Genomic DNA, 22863 nt, shown 5'->3' on the forward strand with positions numbered 1-22863 from the left:
AAGGGTATGTCACTTTTTGGGAAGATTTTTTTTTCTACTTTAAAACTAAAATAATTTAATGTAGAAGAAAATTCAGTATCCACAATGTGGTGTCCTTGAAGTCACTAATGGTCATTTGATACCCTTCCTCCCAAAAGCACAGAAAATGGTACAAATTGGGGCTGCCCAACTGGCACCCCTGGGCTTCTACCCAGCCACTGCTCCCCACTTTGCTTGGCTGCAGAAGCAGCTAGGGACCCTGGGCTCCCTCTCCCTCTGGCTTCCCCTTCTCTACCCCAGGGAGTGAGGTGGGACAGCGCAGCCTGCAGCTGTGGGCCTAAGAGACATGTTGCAGTGGGGCAGCTTATGGCCAGGGATCTTAGGGTGAGGTGGGATACCCAAGGGTGGGGCATACCAGGGCATTAGGCATACTTAGAAGGTAGACAGCCATGGTACAAGTTCATTTGGGTAACCTACTAAATCTTGCATGAGGAATAAGCTTATTATTAAAAGAAGGAGCCCTGGAGGGCAAGGGAACAACAAAAGTTCACAGGAACACATTTAAAAGTGTATTGGAATATATTTTGTTTCCTTGTAGTTGCTTCTGTGGGAATAAAGAGCAGGTTATACCCAAAGACATCCTCTCTCCACATTCCAGTTGTAGAGTTTGTCTAAGTGGATGCAGGCTTTGGGGGAAGAAGGTACAACAGCTCTAGAAAAGACTGACACCACAGGTCAAATGGTGTTTAATCATCTCGTTATGAGTCATCTTGACTCGTAAGTGGTCTTATAGTGAGAACCTTTGCATAGAAAAAGATAATAAAGGCATTTTGGTGTTTGAGTAACTGCAAAGTGTATTGACAGTATTTTTGCATTACATTAGAAATACCAGTTTGCCGCCTTTTCACACGTGACCTGAAAGAAGACTGACAATTTTTAAAGGGCCTAATATATTCCTGTTGCAGCTTGAAACTTGAGTTGCAGTATTTCCAGCTTCTAAGTGGGGGAAGGGATTGTATAATCTTAAACTTAGGGCAGAGATAGCTCAGCTGTCATGCTACTGCAGTGATGTCTGCTATTCTGCGGAGCTCTCTGGAAGAGATGATAGCTTAGGAACCTGAGGTTAGTGCTTTTTGGAGGGGAGGATGGTACAGTGGTACTCTGGAATATGGCACATTTAAGGGATGGGTGGAATTGTTTCTTTGCCTCTTAAAAAGAAAGTTTTGCAGAGGCTTAATAAGAAAACAACAAGCATATCTACCTTGTCCTAGAATGGTCTTAGGGAGCACCATACTGACATGAACTGTCTTCTCCACATGTACTATCTCCTGAACTGAAAGTAGTTTAGCCAGTTTAATGCAGCTCTCCTGAAAGGCAGGTACTCACACAGTACTGTACTAAGCCAACTACTCTATTAACCATAGTCTGGGAGGTCATGAAGGCAGGGTGCATCTCAGGACAGCCCTCCCTAGTTGCACGCTGCGGTGGTGTAAACCAGCCATACTTTTGGTGGCTGAAACACTCATTTCCTGAAGAGCAAGTCCTTGGGAAGGGAAACAAGCAAGTCATACCACTATACTACTATTCCATGTATTTCATCTATTAGTAAAAACTGATCATGCAGGAAAAGCCGTGCTCTTTAAAGGAGCCGGAATGAAATTACAAGGCTCTACATTCTAGATAGAGGCTGCACACTCAATAGTGGACTGCTGGGCTACCCTTCCCCCTTGTTCTACTTTGCAAGACAAAGAAAAATATTTGGGAGAGGTCTAGGATGATGCATAGGGGAAGGGTCTCTCAGCTGTTACTTACTCTTCACCGGGCAAAGAACAAACTGTTCTTCTTTCTTGTTCTTGGTGATCTTGATTACAATCTTACTAATTACCAGGGATCCTGGTTTTCTCGGTTTAAAAATTGCAAATTCTCTGATTAAAAAAATCCCAAATCTGCATTTTTCCCTGATTTAAAATGAAATGAGATATAATATGGTATCAGTTGAATACAATGTTTTATAGATATATTTACAAGTTTAAAGCAATTTGGAAGCCTACCAGTGCCTCAGTCACCATAAGGCAGACAAGGTTCCTTGGGTGAATTTGATATCTTTTATTAGACCAACCCAAATGGTTGGAGAATAGTTATTAAGCAAGCTTTCGGGTTCAAATTCACCCAAGGAACCTTGTCTGCCTATGTCCTTAGACCAACACGGCTACAACCCAAACCCCTCAGTCACCATAATAAATTCTAAATATCTATACATTTTGGCGTTTGGTTTTGGGTATTTTATCATGGAAAATCAGAGCTCTCCCTACCCCCTTCACTCACCAGGACATGGGTCGAGCTGTGGTTGTCCCTCCCTGGTGCTTTGTAGCATTGAGCAGGTCTGATATGCCAGTGCCCCTGCTGGTACCCCTCACTCCCACTCCACGGCCCTGCCAGCACCCCTCACTCCTGACCCATAGTCCCCTGTCCCTTCTGATGCCCCTCACTCCAAACCTGCAGCCACCAAGTCCTGCTTGTGCCCCTCACTTCTGACCCGCTGCCCGTGCCCCCAGCATGTGAGACAGGGAAGGGGGGGGTAGGGAAGGCAGGGAGGCATCGGAAGCATGTGCCCCCCAAGATTTCTCTACCTACAGTGGGGCAGGGGGTGCAGCCAGGCCAAACCAGCTCTGAGCAGGAGCCACTTCTGTGTCTTGGCAAGCAGGAACCAGTGCTGGAGGGAGTGCTGTGCCACTATAGTGAGGCGCAGCAGTTGCAGTGGTGACAGTGGTGTAGAGTTGTGCACCCCACTGCTGCTGGAAGGGCAAGGGGCGCCTCACCTGGTGTTGATGTCCATGGAGGCAGCTCCTGCCCAGAACTGGTCTGGCCCAGGTGCAGTCCTACGCCCCATTGTGGGAGCAGAAATCTCGGGGGGCATGTGCTTCCCCCCAATCTGTGTGGCCTGTGCTCCTCCCCACCACATGGCCTGTGCACCTGCCTGCCCCCATTCACCGCGTGGCCTATGTCCCTTCCCCCCCTGTTTCCCTGCCGCCCAGCCCCATGGACTTACCTGCAGGGAGCTGCTCTCCACTGGTGCCTGGCTGCCATGTGCATGTGTGCATGCACGCACATACATGTGGTACTCCTGTCTGATCGCCGTCCTCCTCCCCCCAGTCTTAAGTAGCCCTTTGCAGGCTGGAACTCCTCCAGCCTGCAAGGTGAAATCCATGGTTTCCCGTGTTTTTCTCCATAACACTGGAAAATCCGTGTTTTTCTCCATTACACGAGAAAATCCACATCTTCCTCCATTAAAGGGAAAATGTGCAATTGTCTGCAGCAAACCGAAAACCTGGATCCCTGATAATTACACTGAACTAGGTAGGCCACTGTTACAGGGATGTGTTAGAGGTGGAGAGTACTTTTCTTAGCTGCTATATGTCTAGGAAAGCTATTGGCACCCTTTTTGAAATATACAACTTGGTCCATAGCTGATTGACTTGGTTTTAAGTTGGATTTAATTGATCTAAATAAATTAGCAAGTACGCAGCACTATATCTTATTACAATGTAGCTGGTGATTTGTTGTTGTGTGTTTTTTTACAGTAATGTCACCTTTGCAGTAAATTAAATCATAGTAATATTTGTGTGATTGTGTTTGTGCTGCAGACCTTTTGGCAGCTCTCCAGCTTCCCTCTGACTGCACCCTGTTCCAACTGGCTGTTCTGTTTACCTACATGTCTTGTGCTTCTCTGAGGTCACAAAGACCAAATGGCACATTCCTATTTAAATGCTGGCACTGTCTATACCATTTGTATGCTCCAAGAGTCAGGCATTTTGTTCTAGCCTTGTGCCATGCTTCCAGCTGGAGCTGTCCTGAGACTCTGGATTTTCTGTTCTGGGGCAACAAAAACATACAGGAAGCCGTAGAATCCAGATAGAAACCTAATTATATCTGAGGGAATTGGGGATAGCTGAGCAGGTTCAAAACCAGGATGCCACACTGTGCCACATTAAAACTAAAGGATATGAATATGGCTTGCAAGAAATCCAAAGACCAAAACTGGACATCATATAGTACTTGAGCCACCTACCAATAACAAACTAGTCAGGATTTTGGCATGGGGCACAGTTCATCTTAGATATGGCTTGTACACAGCAGAGTATCAATAGTTGTATGAGTGATAGTTCCACAAGGATGTACCTAACAGCCAGGTGCTCTTTGATTTAAGCAGGGACATGAGTGAGTTCTTGTAGAGACATCCTCATTGACTTCTGTCTCTGAAAAATACTCAGGCTGCGGCAGCCAGTACTGCAGAAAATTCTGGCAAATAACATTGCATTAAATGTTACTGGTATTTCATGCCGTACTGTGATTTATTCAAACAGTATTTTTCCTCCTGGAGTTGTACATTACCAGCTTGGGGGGCAGGGTGTGAGCTAATATTCTTCCTGAATATCTTTTCTCTCCACAATTATGCTTTCCCTTATATTTGGGCACAAGACTCGGGAACATACCCACGTTATTAAAGACTGCCTCCAGTAGCACAAGACAATTGCTGGTCTGGTCCCTCTGGCCCTAGTCCCTGACAGCACGTGATAGTGAAAATGATGGCCGGTAGAAGCCAAGATACTTTGATCCCTCAAATCCCAAAGTGGAATTGATGTCTTGTCACTCTGGCCACCACACTGAAAAGCTGAGGTAACAAGGAACAGTGCATTTCTGCAGTGAGCCTCTCAGTAGAAACATAACGTTTTTCATTATTGTTAGAAAGAGGTCCTATATTTGGCCAAAGCCAAATTTATCTTATACAGTGCAAACTCATCCCCCAACTATTTTAAATTAATAGAGCTCTACGACACGTTTCTAACAAATTCTGCATAGAGACAATGAACCCCCACTTGCCCTGAAATAGCCTTGAATTTTACTGCATGGACTATATACAAAGCATGCAAAATACACCCTGCATAGTGAAAATGTGCAGCCCAGAGATGCTGTTACTACTGACTTACCCTCCAGAGTAAATTCACATCCACCATTTTCCTTAAAATTATGCAAAACCAACGTTGCATGTAAAAAACACCCAACATAGAACTGCTGGGTCATGACAAGCAACTCGGAACATTAGGCAAAGCTCATAACGAAAACACTGTACCCTTATCTCAACGTAAGCACATGAAGTATTTTTGATAACATGCCTACGGTCATTTAGGGGCATTTTGTATACTGCTCATGTGCCCAAAGCTCTTTACATGAGCAAAGTTCTTCTGCTTGCTGTCTCCAGTGTGCAGAACACAGCTTGCAATTATAATTTGAAGCAGATATTGCTCAACCCTCTCACCATCCACACTTCAGTCTCACACGCTGCACTGCAGGGTCTTCTAGATTAAGTGCAGGAGTCTGAATGTCATTAATATTAGCTGTACTATCAGCTAAATTCCTAAACATTCTAGCATTGTGAAAATGTCCAGACTGCCTTGCACTCCCATGGCTTGGCCTATCATGATAGTCAGATCTTTGAACAAGGCAGACTTATTTCTGGACACTAAGCCCCGGTCGGGGTGACCACTGTTGAACTCCATGTATGAAAAGCCATTGGTAATGGCTCCTGAGGGTTGGCAAGCCTTGCACATATGGTGACAGCAGGATAGTAGTAGTACAGTCTTCATCACAACAGCTCTCACAATCAACCTGACCTCAGCAAATTGCTTAGCAACTGATAGTAGCAAATGGGGGGAGGTGAGTTAATGACCTTCCAGAAAGTGATAGCTACATGAGTCTAAACAGATAAGGAAGGTCTTCTGTTGCTGAGAGGGTGCACTTTGTCATCCTGAAGCTCTTGCAACCAGCACTGGTCATCCTGGATGTCCAGCACAAGTCTTGCCTGTCAATCAAACCTTTTGTCTTAAACCCAAAAAGTCCCTCCTGAAGCAGCTGCTCAGTCTCATAATCCTGTTTGCTCTCCCACAGGCAACTGCAGGTGGAGTAGGGGAAGCTGCAGCAGCAGCTGCTGCTGCAGGAATAGGAAAAATAACCAACAAGCCATAGCCAAATGTTCTCAGTAGTGTGATTAGCTTGCAGAGATGCAGCTGTCCAGTGGTAACATGTCCAATGCACCTATATGAGCCCCTGCATATTTTTGACTACCAGTGTCACAGCATGGAGTACCATTTAATTAATAATGATCTGATAGGGTTTGGAAAATGGCTCTGGTTACCCAAAAATGATCAAGGAATGGCAAGAGAGGACTTGCAGGATTTTTTTAGAGTTTGATTCCTGGATGTGGAATGCAGTGGAGGTTTTTTTCTGCTTATTTCCACTAGATACCCCATCATGCACCATGGAAAACATCCTGTAATGTAAAGGGCTTGGCTGATGCACAGTATACCTGGGTTACCTGGACGCAGTGCTAAGCTCATAAATTGGAAGAAAACTCCTTTGTGTGAAAGCAGTGATTTGTAGTGAAGTAAAAGCACGCTGTTCATTTGGATGTGGTTACCGCATGTAAGGCGATGCAAAGCAGGTATAACAAGGCACCTCACTTCGAAGTAAATTCCTGCCTTTCTGCTCCCTACTCCTTAGGATAGGGGCGGGTAAAGTTCAGCCCATGGGTTGGATCCAGCCAGCAGTGGACTCCATTTCCCAGCAGCCCCTGCCCACATGGCTGGGCCCAGTTTTCACAGACACCCCAGTGGCAGCCACCCTGTGATAGCACAGGTTGGGGTTTCCATGGAGACCAACGCCAGCAGAACTGAGAGGCAGTAGTGGTGCCAGCTTCTTCCTGGTGGGGGGCCTAAGGGGGGCCTGTGCTGCAGGTGGGAATGGGGCGGGCTCAGCTGGCACCCCCTGTGCAGGGCAGGTGGTGGTGGCTCCACTGCAGGGGTGGGGTGGTAGCTGTGAGGGTCTACAGGGAGTTTTGGGATGGCTGTAGCCCCAAGCTCCCCTCGAGTGCCGCCCCTGCTGGCAGGGCAGGGAGCTGCTCCAGAGCCAGGCTAGGATCTTGCGTGGTGACAGCAGGACTCGGAGCCAAGACAGCAGCAATCTGCAACCTGCATGCTCTGGGCAGGGGCATGCAGGCTGCAGATCATGGCTCTGCCCTGGCTCTGGACCACGCTGTCACTGCTGCAAGTAGCCCAGGCAGAGCTGCGATCCTCTGCCTGCATGTTCCTGCCCAGGGCATGCAGATTGCAGATCGTGGCTCTGCCCTGGCTCTGAACCATGCTGTCACTGCCACAAGATCCCAGCCAGGCTCCAGAGTAGCTCCCCATCCTGCCACATGCCCTGCTAGCACTGCTGGGGCCAGTCTCTGTGGAAACCCTGGCCTCATGCTATCACAGCAGGGCTGCTGCTAGGGTCTCCAGGGAAACCGGCCCTAGCCACACAGGCAGGGGCTGCTGGGAAATGGAGTCTGTCCGCCAGCTGGATCTGCCACTTTGTCCAACCCTGCCCTAGGAGTTGCTGCACTTCAGGAACTTGCAACCCGTGGAGTTAGTGTTCCCTTTGGTCTCAGCTTGGGAATTAATTCCATAGAAAATGTTCTGTGCTCACTGTATTAGTTGACAGGGTTTGGTATTGGTATGTCACTGCAGTATCTGATCCTTTGCAGGGAAATGCATCTCTGCTGTGTTAGAGGATTGGATGTGCAGGTGTATGTTTAAACCTCTGCTGTGTCTCATATTTTACCATTTGAATTTAAACAGTGATTTTATGATAGATTTGTGGCAGTTTTGTCCTTTTCAGATTCCAGATCAAGCCTACTTTAAGGCTTTATCTGAACCAAGAAATAATATTGGTGAACTTTAGACCTTAACCTGCTTCCAAAAAGAAAATGAAAATGACCATCTCTAGGCCTCAGAAGGTTCCTTGTTGCTTTGAGAAGGGGTAAAAAACCCCCTGCTGATCAGTTTGAATCAGTGCCATCTTGAGGCTTAGGGTTCAAACAACAAATAAGAAAGGCCCTTTTTCTAATTAAAGTATATATTATTCTGAAAAAGATGACTGTGTAGGCTATGAGAAGCCAGTCCTACATAAAAGAAAGCATCAAAGAAACTGTCTTGACATTCCTTTGTCAAACGTAATTGGCCAGAAACAACAATAATCTGTACTGAAATCGTTTCTCAACAGAAGGTCAGTTGTACAGTTTTAATTCTGCTATCATAATAGGAACTGGTGAGTGAGTTAGTAACTGGTGACTTTACCTTCAAATCCCGATGGTTATACAGAGAGTAGAGAAATGTAACTAAAAGTTCCTCTGTGCCCTACCGATCTGGTCCATGTTTGCATTGTTTTGATTACTAAAGCAGAATAAATTCATTGGGAAGGAACTGCCTGTCCAAAGTACTTGATTTAAAAGATGTCTCCTTGAAATTTGAAAAGGAAAGTCCCTAGAAAAGGTACTTTGCATTTATTGCAAATAGTCTGAATTAAATCACTTTGTATAGTTTTACACTGGATTTTGAAGATCTAAGGGTAAAATATTGCATGAGGAATGGTGCCAACTCCAAAGTTGTGTGGAAGGTGAATTCTTGAGACCTTAGGTACTCTGACTCAGATTCTCAGTTGTGTTATGGTGATGTTTGGCAGAGTTGACTTTAAAACCCTTTCTTCCATAATCTGTTCCACCTAGCAGAAGCTTCTGTCATCCCACCACAGTGACCAATTGCCGGCACTCCCTGAATTTATCTTTTCTGAGCATTAAAGAGTTGGGGAGAAAGTAGTTGTTCCACTTCTTAGTAGCCCTAATCTGACCACTACCTTTCTGTAACTCCATTTCCTATTCTAGCTCATCAGGAAATAAGATCTCCCCCTGCCCCCAGTGAATAGGTATACGTACTAGATGGCTGTTAAGTAGCTACAACTTAAGCTTCATCTCCTAACCCAGTGTCGGGGGCAAACTTTTTAGGCAGGCATGCCACAAGTTAAGTCCCACTCCCTTTTGTGGGTATTAAACAAGATAGGCCTGCCACCCCCAAATTAAGATTTCCTAGGACTTCAAATGCCAGAAGGTATAAGGGTAGAGGGGCAGACCTGTCTGGATAAGCCTTGTATAAGCACTCTTCCCCTTTGCATCCACTCTCCAACACTGTGAGAAACATGATACTGGCTAGATGGACTTGTGGCATTTCTTATGTTCTTATACTTCAAAAAAAGGCACAGTACCTATAACAGAACCACAAATCCTAGTCCTCCTCTGCTTCTGGGGATGGGTGCTGTTATTCTGGGCTTGTAATGGTATCCTAAACATGTGGGAAATGATTATACACCCTCCTGTTGGGTTTGTGGCAGGGCCCTTGCTCTGGTCTATCAGACCAAAATGGATGGCATGACAGAGGATAGAAGATAGGATGTCAGAAGAGAAAACTAAAGGGAGAGGACCTGAGACTCATACTGGTACCATGAAGAGCTGCATTTTTGTGACTGACAACTTAGAGACCCACCATGTGGACAGACGGAGGCAGGAAAACATGTGCTGCCTATAAGGACCAAGGATACAAAATGTTGGACTTGAAGCTGCAAAGAACTGTGATGGAGTGGGAAAAAGCCTCTTCGCTTAGTGACATATGACACTTCCAGATGTTGACTGAAGCAGATGAAGAGTGAAGGACCAGAGTTGCTTAAAAGAAGTACAGGCCAAAGTGATCTTCAATGGAATTATAATGGTCTCTAGAGGAGAAGGACAATAGTGTGATAAGATAATGAAGGTTGGTGTTATAAAGAAGGCTTTGAGATGGTTTGAGAGGGTTTTGATTGAGCGCCATTAATGGAAAGAGAACTCTTTTTGGTAAATGAGAATATGGCAATGGATTAATGAATGCCAGAAAGCGGGAGATGGACAGCAAGAAAAGAACGTATAATTATTGATGATAGCACCAGTTGAATAAGCAGTAGTGAAGGGAAATTGGTTGTGGTTAGTGAAAAACAACTGCGATGTCCGTTAGTGAGGGACCAGTGCATTATTGGAGGACCTAGGATTACTGGTGCAGAATGGGCAACTGAATATTATATAAATATAATAAATAGGGTAGAATAACAATTGCAACTTGAAAACAAGTATGTTCTGCTCAATTAAGAAAGATATCATAGCATTAGGAAACTAAGGCTGGAAGGGACTTCCAGTCCAGCCCCTTAGCTCACTGCAGATGCATCCTTGTGTAAACAATCCCACATAAATATTTGTCTGCCTTGCACTTAAAACTTCCAATACCAGAAGTTCCATGACCTTTCTAGGTAATCTGTTCCATTGTTTAACCAGACTCATAGTTTGAAATGTTTTCCTAATACGCAGCCTAAATCTCCTTTCTTGTAGCTTAAGACTATTCATTACTCTTGTCCTGTGCCCTGTGAATGAATACAAGAACATCCTCCCCATAACAAATCTTTTTTTTTGTATTTGAAGGATATTATCAAAAACCTCTGTCAAGTCTTCTCTTCTTTAAACTAATTAATCCTGATTCTTGCAAACTTTCCTCATCTAGCATATTTTCAAGACTTCTAATATTTTTTTGCTCTCCTCTGGACTCTTTTCAACTTGTCCATAGCCTTCTAGTATGGTGCCCAAAACTGGACACAAGTGAGGTGTGAGGCCTCACCAGTGGGGAGTAGAGTGAAGGATCATATCCCATGACTTGCCTTTGGAAAATAAAGGTAATGGCGGTGGAATAATATAATAAGTTAATTATGTCATTAACTGTAAAGAAATGAAAAAGGGATAGAACTATTTGGCTCCAAATCACTTTAAGGAAGACTGGCAAGAGGTTCTATGGAAGCAGGGGTCTACTGTTAGAACCAATGTTATGAGAGAGAAATACCAACAGGAATTATGCCACAAATAAAGGTGGGGACCCATTATTCCTGAATATAATAGCCAACAGATTTTTTTGCTATTTAGTCATTCAGCTAACAAAAAAGAGATTCCTTTTTTTTTAACTCAGTTTTGGTAAATTGAGAAGCACCCAAGGGCTTGAATATGGAGATGGCTTGGGATTTCCTTAAATCAAAAATGCAGAGAGCCTACAAAGAATGGAAACAAGAATTGATTAGTACAGAAGGCTATATCCTAGAATTACTAAATGACAAGCTAAGTTAGACTTCAAATAGTAAAAAACAGTTCTTTGGCTACACAAATAAAATGAAAACAAGAAACAAAGGGGGGGCTTTTTTGCAGTGAAGTTGGAGGAGTTTCTACACAACTTAGCCATCACCCCAAAACTAAATGAATACTTTAGCTCAGTTGTGAGTGAGGATGGTGATGAACATGAGGTGAGAGAGGCTGGCTAATGAGAAGGAGGATATGTAAATTGCTACGTTTAAGTTGGAAGCAAAACTCAGAGGTTAATGAGCTCAATTTACAGAGACCAGACCATGTCTATCCTTATAATACAGAAAAATGGCACAGAAAATGCAGTCTAGTCAAAAGAATTTTCAGTAAATCTCTAATGTTGGGAATGGTACCAGATGAATGGACAACCTGAAAACAGTGTATATATGAAGAAAGGTGGGGAGAAAGATGCTACAATCAACTATAGGTTCATCAGTATGACTTCAATAATATGCAAGGCTTGAGAATAAAATGTAAAGGAAATGATGATTAAAAGCATGGAAGAGAATAAAAGAAGCATCAGTTTATCGAATTGAGACTTTTCTAGAATAACTGGGTATCTTGAAAACAAAACCGATTTTTCTTATCTGAGGAAACGCATCTATTTGATTTCAGTAAAGCATTTGATGTAGTGTTCACAGGAGGATGGGTGTTAATGCCCAAACTGTTAACGTGGGTAAACTGGCTTAAAAGGAAATGACAGTACATTGTGCTGAAAATTGAATTGCTGGCTGAAGGAAGTTGTTATTAGTGAGATCTTAAGGATCAGTCTTGGGACCAATCTAATTTAATAATTTAATTAATGACAGAACAAAAGTATGCATAATTTTAATGAAATGTGTTGATGATACAGAGCTGGGAGGTATCATCAACAGATAGGAAGATTTGAATATTAACAGGAAGAGTTTTCTCACCACACAACCTGGAGTAATGCAAATTGGAGAAAATTCAACAGTCTGATAAGTAAAGTCCTGCACTTAGAAGCTACTCTTAATAAAAAGAGTTTCTGACATAAGATGGTATCTCATCAGTTGGAAATGACTGAGGAAGAGGAAAATCTGGGTGTACTGGCTGATCGTAAGATGATTTTGAATCGCTGAGTATAATGTGGCAGTGAAATAGGCAAATGTAGGTCCCCTGCGCCACATCATATGTCCCCACTCCTCCCACTCCAATAGGATGTACTGAGTAAATTATTTCCAGTAAAGAAATGGCAGTATCAGTGTCATTGTACAAGGCCCTGGTTAAATCTCATCTGGTATGTTACATAGACTTTTGGTCACCCATGTTTAAGAACAATGAACTCATACAGAGAATGACCAGGAGAGTACATCGTACAAAAGAAGCAAAGAACTGGATTTGTTTCCTGTAACTCAGGACTGTCCAACTTGTGGCCCATGGTTAACTTGCAGCCTGCAGCCTCCCACCTAGATGCCACTCCCCTCCCCCTCCCCCACTGCTGGTGCTGGGGTTTCTGGCTCCCTCTCCCCCTTCCTTCTCTGGCTTCTGCCCTTGCCCTTGCCCTTGCCCTTGCCCCTGAGGGTGGGGCATTGCTTAAGGGGAGACCAGGAAATCCATGCAGCCTATATGGCAAGAGGCAAGAGTGGGGACATATGATGTGGCCCCTGACCACTCACAAGATGTGGTTATTGTTTTGTAAATATATCAACTAAATATATCAAACTAAAAGACAAAATTGGCACAATTGTAAATACATGTAAACTGCCGGGGACCAGTCTTGCAATAGTAATGGGGGTACACAAGAACCCAGCTACTTTCAAGATGGAGATAGATCGATTTATAAATGGGATCATATGACATGGTTACCTGTGATAGCAGGGCACTGGAGGCATTATCCAACGGGTTGCCTCCAGTCCTCAGTTTGAAATGTTTGGTTTCAGTAAAACTATATTCTGATGAAAATCTGTTCTGTTTGAAAATTCCTGACCAGTTCATTGAAGTCGGTGTACCTTAAACATATGCTTATGTGCTCATCTGCCAATCGGTGCATACGGGTACATAATCTTTACTTAAATTCCCATTGTAGTCACAGGAATTTCCTTATGTAAGGACCAAAAACATGGTATCCCTAGAAGTATATTTTCTTATGTGTATATACAGCTTTTTCTGCTTGTCACTAATAGCTGATCATCCAAGAAATAGAAATTGAATACATGTCCATCAGACTTTTATATTAATTTCAGGATTTTGATGTTGTACTATTATCTTAGATTTTAATATTACAGTAATTTTTTCTAACTTCTGATGTGTCTAGAACATAGCAGTTATGTTAGAAACCTATATAGAATATATATATATTTTTAATTATTTAAAGATATTTCTGAATTATGCTTTTGAAGCCTGAAAATGCAATTCCTTTTTTGGCAATCTACAGTAATCTGAATTTTTAAAAAGTTGATGGAATGTGTATTCCAGCCATTTACAAAACTGAGGAATGTGTGTATCTACAGTTTTCTGGATAGTTAATAAAAAAGATGTAATGTTTGTTATAGAACTTGTAACTATAACATACCAGCTACTGCTACGTTGTTTGAAATAGGATACTTCTTACAAGAATTCCTGATGTTACTATTATTTTTTAATTGTTAGCTATTTTTGTTTGTTATAATAACCACTTATGGGGTAAGAGTAAAAAAAATATTTCTGTAATAATGGTTTAAACTAAAAGATTAGAAACTGCAGAGGAAAACCTTTTAGGAACCCAAAATTAAGCACTGGTTTGTAATAATGTCATAGGAAATGTGTTTTAGTAATTAACAGCCATGTTTACCAGAAAATGACTCTGTTTTTTATAACATTTCCCAGCTTTTCTTGTGATCTGTACAGTACGATCCTCCTGCCCCCTTTTCGTGCCTCATCAATTTATTCTTTGTGAACAGCCGTTTGACATTTCCTTTCCACATACCCTATGGATTTAGCTAGTCAAAATCAAAACAAGACTAATCTAAGCCTATCCTACAATTTAACTCTTTGGAAGCTTGTATGTGAAACTATATAGTTTTCTGAGTGTAAAAGGTACAGGGTAATATCCATTATGTTGAGTGTGTTTGGATTCTGTTTTTTAGCATAGAGTGCTGACAAGTAATTTTTTAAACAGATGTGAGAGAGAATATAGTTTTCAGTAGAATAGCAGGCAAAATTTCAATTAATTTATCTAACTTTCAAAAAACTTTTTAGCAAGTTTAGTTACTGAACTTAACAAAAATGTCTTTCAGCTTACGGAGCACAGAGAGATCCGAAATACCTATGGTCTAGATACTCTTTGCCATTGTCCATTATATGAAGAAGCCATGCACTTAGCAGAGGAGGGCAAAATATATTCCAGAGTATTAAGGTATTGTTTTATATCTACTTGCTAGTTGCCAAAAGTAGCAAAAAATAAAGATAACTATTCTACATGAAAATGCATTAAAACGATCAGTAGTGGATAATCTTCTAGGTTCTGTTTGAATTCTATTATACTTCGTCCTTTAAGTATCCTTTAAAACTTTTTTCCATTTTATGTAGGACTGAAATGTTTGAATGTCTGGGAGACAGTGACTTTCTTGCTAAGCTTCACTGTATTCGACAGGCTTTTCAGGTAAATCACTGTTGTTTGTGCATATTAGCGCACATGCATTCTCTGTCTCCCTTTCAAGTGCAATGCTGTATAACTTCAGAAGGAGCAGTGTTAGGCCAAAGCTAATTGACTCTGAAAATCTCATCCTACTTATTCAGTGACTCATAATTTGTATTGTACTACTTATAAATGGTCATTCTAAAATGATGATAGAGATTGCAGAATATAAGTTCTGCTCAACTTGCAGAGATTTTTTTTCATCACTTTTAAAGCATTTTGACTTTTATCTATATCACTTACTTATATGTATTCTTGTTCCGGTCAAGCTTCTACAACTTGTTGGAGCATGCTTAAGTATCTGTCTTAATCAGGGCCAATAAATGTCGATGAACAAAGCTGAAGGACAAAAGAAAAGATCTGATTGATAGTGATATGCATTATTGCATGGAAGACCTACTTTTATTAGTAACCTGGGGACTTCACTTCAGAAGTTGGTTGGAAGCACTGGGTATTTGCATGCTGTGTTAATATTATCAAGCATCACTTATTTGATGGATTTGATTAAAATAACTATCCTTATTTGGTGCATTTCTTTTTTTTTTTAATTATGGATTTATATATCTACCATCTGGAATATTTTCCAGGTAATACTTTCAGAGACAGCCAACAGAATATTTCTTGCTGAAAGTGGAAGAAAAATTTTGTCTGCGTTAATTGTGAGAGCGCGAAAGGTAAAAATCCTTTTTATTAGTCTATTTACTTCAACCAGAGATCAAAGTTCATTTTCCAAAGTTATTTATTATAATTCTGGAGCAAGTAAAAGAAAAAAAATTGTCATTTTAAGAGTTTAAAATTAAGTAATGTTTTAATTGGCATTTACTGGTTTTAATTCCAGAATCCAAAAAAATTTGAAGATGTTTTTGATGAAATGATATATTTTTTAGAGCAAACTGACCATTGGGATAATACTGAAATGGAACTTGCTGCTAGAGGGGTGAGTCTGGATTTCTCCAATTTTTTTTTTTATCATTAAACCTAATTATGCAGTCTTTTTTTCTCTTGAAACTGCTGTTTAGTAATTCATATTTTTGGAATATTGTGAAGCATATTATGATGAACCATATTCCTTGTATGGTTTATGTTCTTTAGAGAAACATGAATCCCTTATTGCAGCTTCAAAAGCACAGATTGTGCTATTAGTTAAATACCTTTAAATGAGAAACTATGATAAATCTGAATGTTTTAGATATGGAATTGGAACACTGTGCTGTATAATTATTTAGATCTTGTTGTAATTTAATGCAGGTGAAAAATCTAAATTTTTATGATGTTGTTCTGGATTTTATACTCATGGATTCTTTTGAAGATTTAGAGAATCCACCTATAGCTATACAGAATGTGGTGAACAACCGCTGGCTAAATTCTTCCTTTAAAGAAACTGTAAGTAATTTTCTGTATTTTTTCATATACCTTGATTCTCAATCATGGCAGATCGAAGTCATAATAATATGACAGTGTCAGCATTCTTTTTAAACATGTTGAAAACATAGTTTAGGGAATAAATATTTTACACTCAAAAATGAAGTTGCCAGTACTAATGAGACTAGAACTCATCTTTTTATCTATTGGTTACATGTTATGCAAATAACCACAATGCAGGATTCCTCATGTTGTCCTGCCAGTGGCATCAACTCAGATTTAGAGAAACCACACTACCTCTTCATGTAAAAGGTAATGCATCTTCCCACATAACTCATTTCTAAAATATTCCTGAGCAAAAATGACTACTTTGGATATTATCTTTTCAAAATCGTAATTTAAAATTTGTTAGATGAGACACACAACCTACTTGCCAACTCTTTGTTAGGATGATTCTTTATAATGGAGAAAACTGCTTTGCTTGTCCTGCAAAAATAACTACTTGTCATGGACAGGGAGAATATTGCAAGACTGGTTTAGGTTAGCTATCTTTGAGAGATGATATACAGAATTATGGGAGAATATATTAGTTCATGTCACAAAATGTTACTAACAAGATATGAAAAGTGGCTGGAATTGCAAGAAAACATACAGGCATTGAAATGTGTCTAACATAGTCAGAAACACCCTTCAATTTTTCCATAGAAGTTTCAGCCTGTTTTGCTTGTTAGGCTGTGCCGTGGCCAGCTGATCATTTGTAGACATGATGCTGTACCATATTCATTTGTAACTATAAACTTCAATTGAAATATTTCCTCTATGGAAAAAGGCAAAGTGCATACATTTATTTCTGTAGTAAATGCGGTAAAGTTCTGTTTTTGTGAGTCATAAATTACCTCCTGGTATCGAGAATTCTGTTCCATGCCACTGAGAGGGAGAAGCCTAGATTTGTCAGCATATTGTATTGTTCAAATCCATATTTGGACAAAACGGCTCAGCTGTATCTAGAACTATTTCAAGTATGTTTTTCTTAAAGTGAAAGGACATTACAATGTGTACATTTGTTACATTTTTAAATATCTGGAAGAGTTACAGTTTTTGGAGCCATACCCGTTTTGGCATGCAATACCCTGTGCATCTAAGTTGAATAAGCCTTTCTAATGCTAAATTTTGAAAAATACATAAGAGGCTTAGTAATTCAAATACAATTTGGCACCACAGCAAAATGTGGCAGAAATTGGCAAAGAAAATATATATTTTAATTTTTTTTAATTCAAAATGACAAGTACTATGAACTGATACAAGCCACTTATTCACAACAGGAAACATGTTATGGTTTTTAACTTTTATTTCCCACCCATGAAACTGAGAAATGGAAATACAAAACTTCAAATATAATATCTCAGAGTATGGACTGATACAATATTTGAAGTGCTTCAGCTGCAGACTCTGCCATGTCCTCTGTCTGGAGAACTTCAAACTCACTTCAGGGGACCAGGGGTTGCAGAGTGGAGCATCAGGTCACAAGAGCCCCCAGGATAGTAGAGGGTACAGAGTACAGCCACAGTTTTCAAAAGCTCCAAGGGGCTGGGGGTTCAGAGCAAAGTCCCAGATTTCAGCAAACCTGGGAGACCAGGGCCTGCAGTGGTAACTAAGAGCAAGCAGAGTCAGTTGTTAGTGGATCTCTCCTGCGCACTCCACCTTTATTCTCCTGGAGCGCTCTCCTGCTGCTAGCACCAGGAAAAACTTGTGCGGGGAGAGGAGGCTGCAGTTCTGGTCCCCCTCCCGCCCATAGGGACAGGGGAGCGCAGAGCACTGTGAGATGCTGGAGGACCAAGCCCTCCCATGTTGTCCTCCATAGAGAATGCACACTTTTTTAAATAGTATTGTTTTCTTCATGGTTATTTTTGTAGCACTTCCACCATTTTTTTAAAACTCCAAAGGCATTTGAAGAGCTCTAAGTGTTACATCTGTCAACATTCTTATATATTATTTGTTTTCAAATGGAAAATCAGTTCTTCTGTAGAAATTACTTAATAATGTATTTTTATATTTAGGCAGTAGCTTCAAGCTGTTGGTCAGTATTGAAGCAAAAACGTCAGCAAATGAACGTAAGTTTTCTTGCAGACTAATCAAAATCCTGCTTTATTTTGTAATTCAGATATTCTCACTATTTTTCAGTGGTCCGCTTCTGGGCTGTTATGTTTTGTAACAATGTATAATTAAATTGCAACTCCCCTGATCCTATAGACACTTGTGTTTATTTGTGAACATAACCATGTTAATTAATATAGGCTCATACAAGTTAAAAGCAACTTATGCAAGTACTTATACATGTGCTTAGGTGTTTGTAAAACTGGGGATTTAAGACATGCTTACAAGAAGGCAGAGAATTTCAGTATAGGATACAGAACTGAAAGGCAACATACCTGGTTCTTGTCTTCTCCAGGCACTTGTGTAGTCCCAGATACTGATTTCTCCAATTTGTCTGTAATTTAGACTTGCCATGCTGGCGCTCTCACAGATGTTACATATGTCTCATGCTATGTGTGAGTTTTCAAACACAAATTGTAATATGCCAAACATTAAAGGAATTTGTCTCTAGATAAAAATGGCCAACCCTCCACAAAAATGGAAGATCTATGACAAACTAGTTATTTCAGACAGCAACTTCTTTATCTTGCTGGGACATATTTAACATCAGGTCAAGTCTTAAACCTTCTACTATAGCAGTGCTCTGCTCTCCTTCCCCACCTTCAACAGGGAGGGAGGAAGCAAGAGTAGCTGCCTCCCTGACATCCTGACCAGCAGTGAGCTGTCAAGGCAGCTTGCAGGCTGCCCTGTCCCCATTGCTGCCTGGAGGTGGCAGGGGCTGCCTAGGCAAAAAAAAAAAAAACTGGCCTTCCCTGCTGTTGGGCAGCCTGTGAACTGTGAAAGGCTTCTGGGCTGGCCATGTGTCCTTTAAAGTTCTGGGGAGGTTGGTAGCCTGGGACATGGGAACATGGGAATGCCTGCCAGCAGCATCCTCAGACCCCAGGCTGCTGGCCCACCTGAAACCCTGCAGTCCCCTGCTCTCCCTCTTTCCTTCCATGCGGGCAACAGGTAGCCAGATCCTGATGTTTGTCACCGGGCTCGAGCTGTATGCTGCTCGCACATTTAAAGGCCTGAAAGGCAGTCAGAGCATGGCAGTGTTTGGGCTGCAGCTGCTTGTCACCTGGACTTTACAGCCATGATGGCAACAATTAATAGAGGAAGCCTGTTACTGGGACTTCCCGTGTACAGGCAGGATGAGGTGGGAGGAACGAAGGAGCATCTTCCTATCACCCTTAGGCTAAAGAGCATGCAGTTGTGGCAACTTTGCCATGCTGCAGCCAGGGGAGTTGAATGTGTGGCTACCCATAGTCCTTTGTAGTACTACAAACTTTGCAACACCACACTGCTCCATGTATGCTGATTCCTGAAATGGAAGCAGCATAGCCACATTTAGCATGTCACTGCACTAACCATGACTACCGTTCTGATTTGGGAGGTAGTATGTGTGGAGCAATGTGTCAGGTTTGAGTGGTTAGACTGGATGATCTAATGGCCCCTTCTCATTTTTAAACATAAAACTCTATTAATAACAGTGTCACACCACATTCCTTGGAAATGTTTGTATTATAAAATACCATTAAAGTTAATAATTCTTTTAAACAGTCCTTCCATGTACTTGATACAGTTGTAACACAGTTTAAACAAGTAGTTTGGCTAGCTACCAGAGACCTACATAAAGCCTTAATTTGATATAGCGGAGATTTATACCAAACAGTTTAATTTTTTTCTCTGCTTCTTACATCAATAGGTACCTGATGGGTTTTTTGCACACTTCTATGCCATTTGTGAGCATATCAGCCCTGTTTTGGCATGGGGATTTCTGGGCCCGAGAAACTCTCTATATGATTTATGCTGCTTCTTTAAGGTATACAATTGTTTTGCAATCATTTATCAAACATAAGAAAACCACCCATCAGATTAGCAGGTGGGAGGTTCTTACTTAAAGGGACACCACTGAGATAAAATAGTATTTTTTTTAAATTGCAATTTGGGATAAAAATAGGCCAAATGTTTATGCTAATGATTTTCAGCAGAATTTTGCCATAGATTAATTTAATCTTGTATCATAAATTAAAAAGGATTGATTTGTCCCTGTACTGTAGAAACAGTCTGTACCTATGTTGCTGAGTACACTGTAAATAAGGGGTGGGCAATTCTTTAGGTCAGAAGGGCCACTTAGGGAGTTTTGGTGAGCTGTTGCAGGCTGGGTCAGTACATTCCCCATCCTCCCCCCAGCTCGCCAAAAGTCCTTAAGTGGCTCTGCCCTGGGGCCCAGCCCCACACTATCACCACCCAGCAATCCCAGCCCTGTCCTAGGGTCTCCGTGGAGACAGGCCCGGTGGGGCTGCAGGCAGGCAGGGAGCAGCATCCAGGGATCAAGGCTGGGGCCAGAATTGCAGGGTGGTGACAGTGCAGGGCCAGGGCCCAGGGCAGACCTGCGATCTGCTTTGGACATGCCCTGCCCTTGAAACTGGCACCTGTCGCAGGGACATGGCTCTGCTCTGGGCCCTGGCCTCAGCCCCATGCTGTCACCACCCTGCAATCCTGGCCCCACCTGTCCATTCTGCTCCTGGATACCACTCCCTACCTGCCTGTGGCCCCTTCCATGGAGACCCTGGCCACCTGCTCCATTCGGCACCCCCAGCAGTGGGTGCAGGGCAGATGAGCTGGGGTACCCAGGCAGTGGGGCTGCTGCCAGCAGGGTTGCTGTGGCAGTCAGCTGCTGTACTGCCCCAGCCCCACAGCATGCCTAGGGACAGTGGAACCAGCTGTATGTATGATGGTGCCCCCCCTGTGCCTACTTTAATTTGTTAAGTAGGTTTTGAGCCAAGAATTTTTGTATAATATTTATTTTTAATGCTTTTCTAAATAGTAAGAGAATTAATAAGTGAATGTCTCTAGGTATTACTAGAAATTACTTTCTGAAAAAAATTGTTAGAGCATTTTATATGTGATTGGGAAAGATTATGTATAAGGAAGGAAAAATGTGTGTAACATTGTATGATTGATTTTTAACATATAGATATGTTGTTAATAAAAGTAAATGCACATCGTTAATGTTTTTTGTTCACTAGGATCAAGTACTTTTCTTCCTCAAAGACATTTTTGACTTTGAAAAAGTGAGGTATTCAACTATGGAAAGTTTAGCTGAAGATCTTATGCAATTACTAATCCGACGCACTGAACTTTTAATGGCCTACCTTGGAGCGGATTCACTGAGACATGTCAGTGGTTGTGTAAGTGGTCATGGGCATGTCGTGGCCACTGGGCTTTTAGAAGCAAAAGTACAATAAGCTTAAAGATGACCACACACAATCACATGCACCTTGATTTTCCCCTCACCCAGGGCTATCATTACTGTTATTGAGCAAGCATCTGAAATTTTCCATGTCACTAAATATAGAATGGACTCAGGGAGGTTTAAAAGAAAAACATCTAGGGAAGGAACTGGTAAGCATATTACTGTACATATTAAATAAAAAAAAATACAGCTCAGCTGTCACTGTATTTACATGTAATGTATCCCAAAGCTTTTTTTCTGCAATACTTGGATAAAATTTATGAATACTGTGCATTTGCCACAGATTATTTCTGAGTGAAGCTAATGTATGGTAAGTGGAGTTGTCTCATTGTATGAAACTGTCAGAACAAAGTCTTAAAAGCTCTACCATGTGTGTTTCTACCTAGAAAGTGTTTCAGACAAGTTATACACCACCTTCAATTTATGTGACAGATGCAATAAAATAATTATACATGCAGTGACATGTTTAACTTTCCCTGAATTGCATTTGTGCGGGTGTAGGTTGTCATTTTATACTGAAGCATAATGGAGTGATGCAGTAAATGCAGTCACCATTTGGGCAGTAATGACTTCCAATATGCATTGTTCATGTAACTTTTCATCATGTAATTTAAGTGAAAAATGTAAATGCAGATTGACGTTGTCTTAATGGATGTAAAGAAATCATCACTGAGATTTACATTTGAAATCACTATTGTGAGATCACTATTTACTGTATCTAAAATAAATGACACTTTAATTAATCAATACATTGGTTTAAAAATCATCCTTCTAGAGCTCATAAAACTTTATATCAGGGGTGTCAAAGATGCAGCCTGTGAACAGGATCTGGTCTGCAGAGCCCTATAATCTGGCCCCTGGTGCTGCCCCTGGGTCCTGGATTGGACCAGCATACTGCTGTGGTGCACACTGGACCAGCCCCCCGTGCTGCTTGGGAAGCATGGGGCTGGGCTGGTGCGCATTGTGGGTGATGCATGGAGCCAGTCCAGAGTGCATGTTGCTGCACTCTGGTCTGGTCCAGAGTATATCCTGCTACTGCGCTCAGGGCAGGTCCAGGTCACAGGCTTCTGGCTACACTTCAGGCTGGTTTGGGTCACAAATTGCTGTTGAACTCCAGGCCGATCTGGATCACAGGCTGCCTGCAGCACTGCACCCAACCTTCCCCATGTGCTGAATCCAGTATGCAGGACCAGTCTTCAGGGTGGATCCAGCCAAAGTACCCACCCAGGGCTACTTATCCAGCCCACAAGGCCTAATGAGTTTGACACCCCTGCTTTAAATGATAGTTTTGGGATAATTATTGTCATTCTTGGTTTAAATGTAGTATTTTAACTAAGGATAGATGATCAAATCTATTAATCATGAACCAGTATTGAAAAACATGTTGCTTTATGTTTAAAATCTTTCTCAATCTCC

At 41.6% G+C, this 22863-nt stretch overlaps 1 protein-coding gene across 1 annotated transcript in view; it reads left to right on the forward strand.

Moving 5' to 3' along the window:
• The window catches only part of MIGA1 (mitoguardin 1), a 58754-nt gene extending 36558 nt beyond the window's left edge, over positions 1-22196 (forward strand). The window contains exons 9-16 of the mRNA XM_006021602.3: positions 14290-14408; positions 14582-14654; positions 15278-15364; positions 15529-15627; positions 15939-16073; positions 18110-18163; positions 19894-20010; positions 21221-22196. Coding sequence (XP_006021664.1) covers positions 14290-14408; positions 14582-14654; positions 15278-15364; positions 15529-15627; positions 15939-16073; positions 18110-18163; positions 19894-20010; positions 21221-21439 — 903 coding nt within the window. The 3' untranslated portion in view covers positions 21440-22196. The remainder of the gene's footprint in view (positions 1-14289; positions 14409-14581; positions 14655-15277; positions 15365-15528; positions 15628-15938; positions 16074-18109; positions 18164-19893; positions 20011-21220) is intronic.
• The last annotated feature ends 667 nt before the right edge of the window (positions 22197-22863 follow it).

This window comes from Alligator sinensis, unplaced genomic scaffold (assembly GCF_000455745.1).
Source record: "Alligator sinensis unplaced genomic scaffold, ASM45574v1 scaffold952_1, whole genome shotgun sequence".
NCBI lineage: Eukaryota > Metazoa > Chordata > Crocodylia > Alligatoridae > Alligator > Alligator sinensis.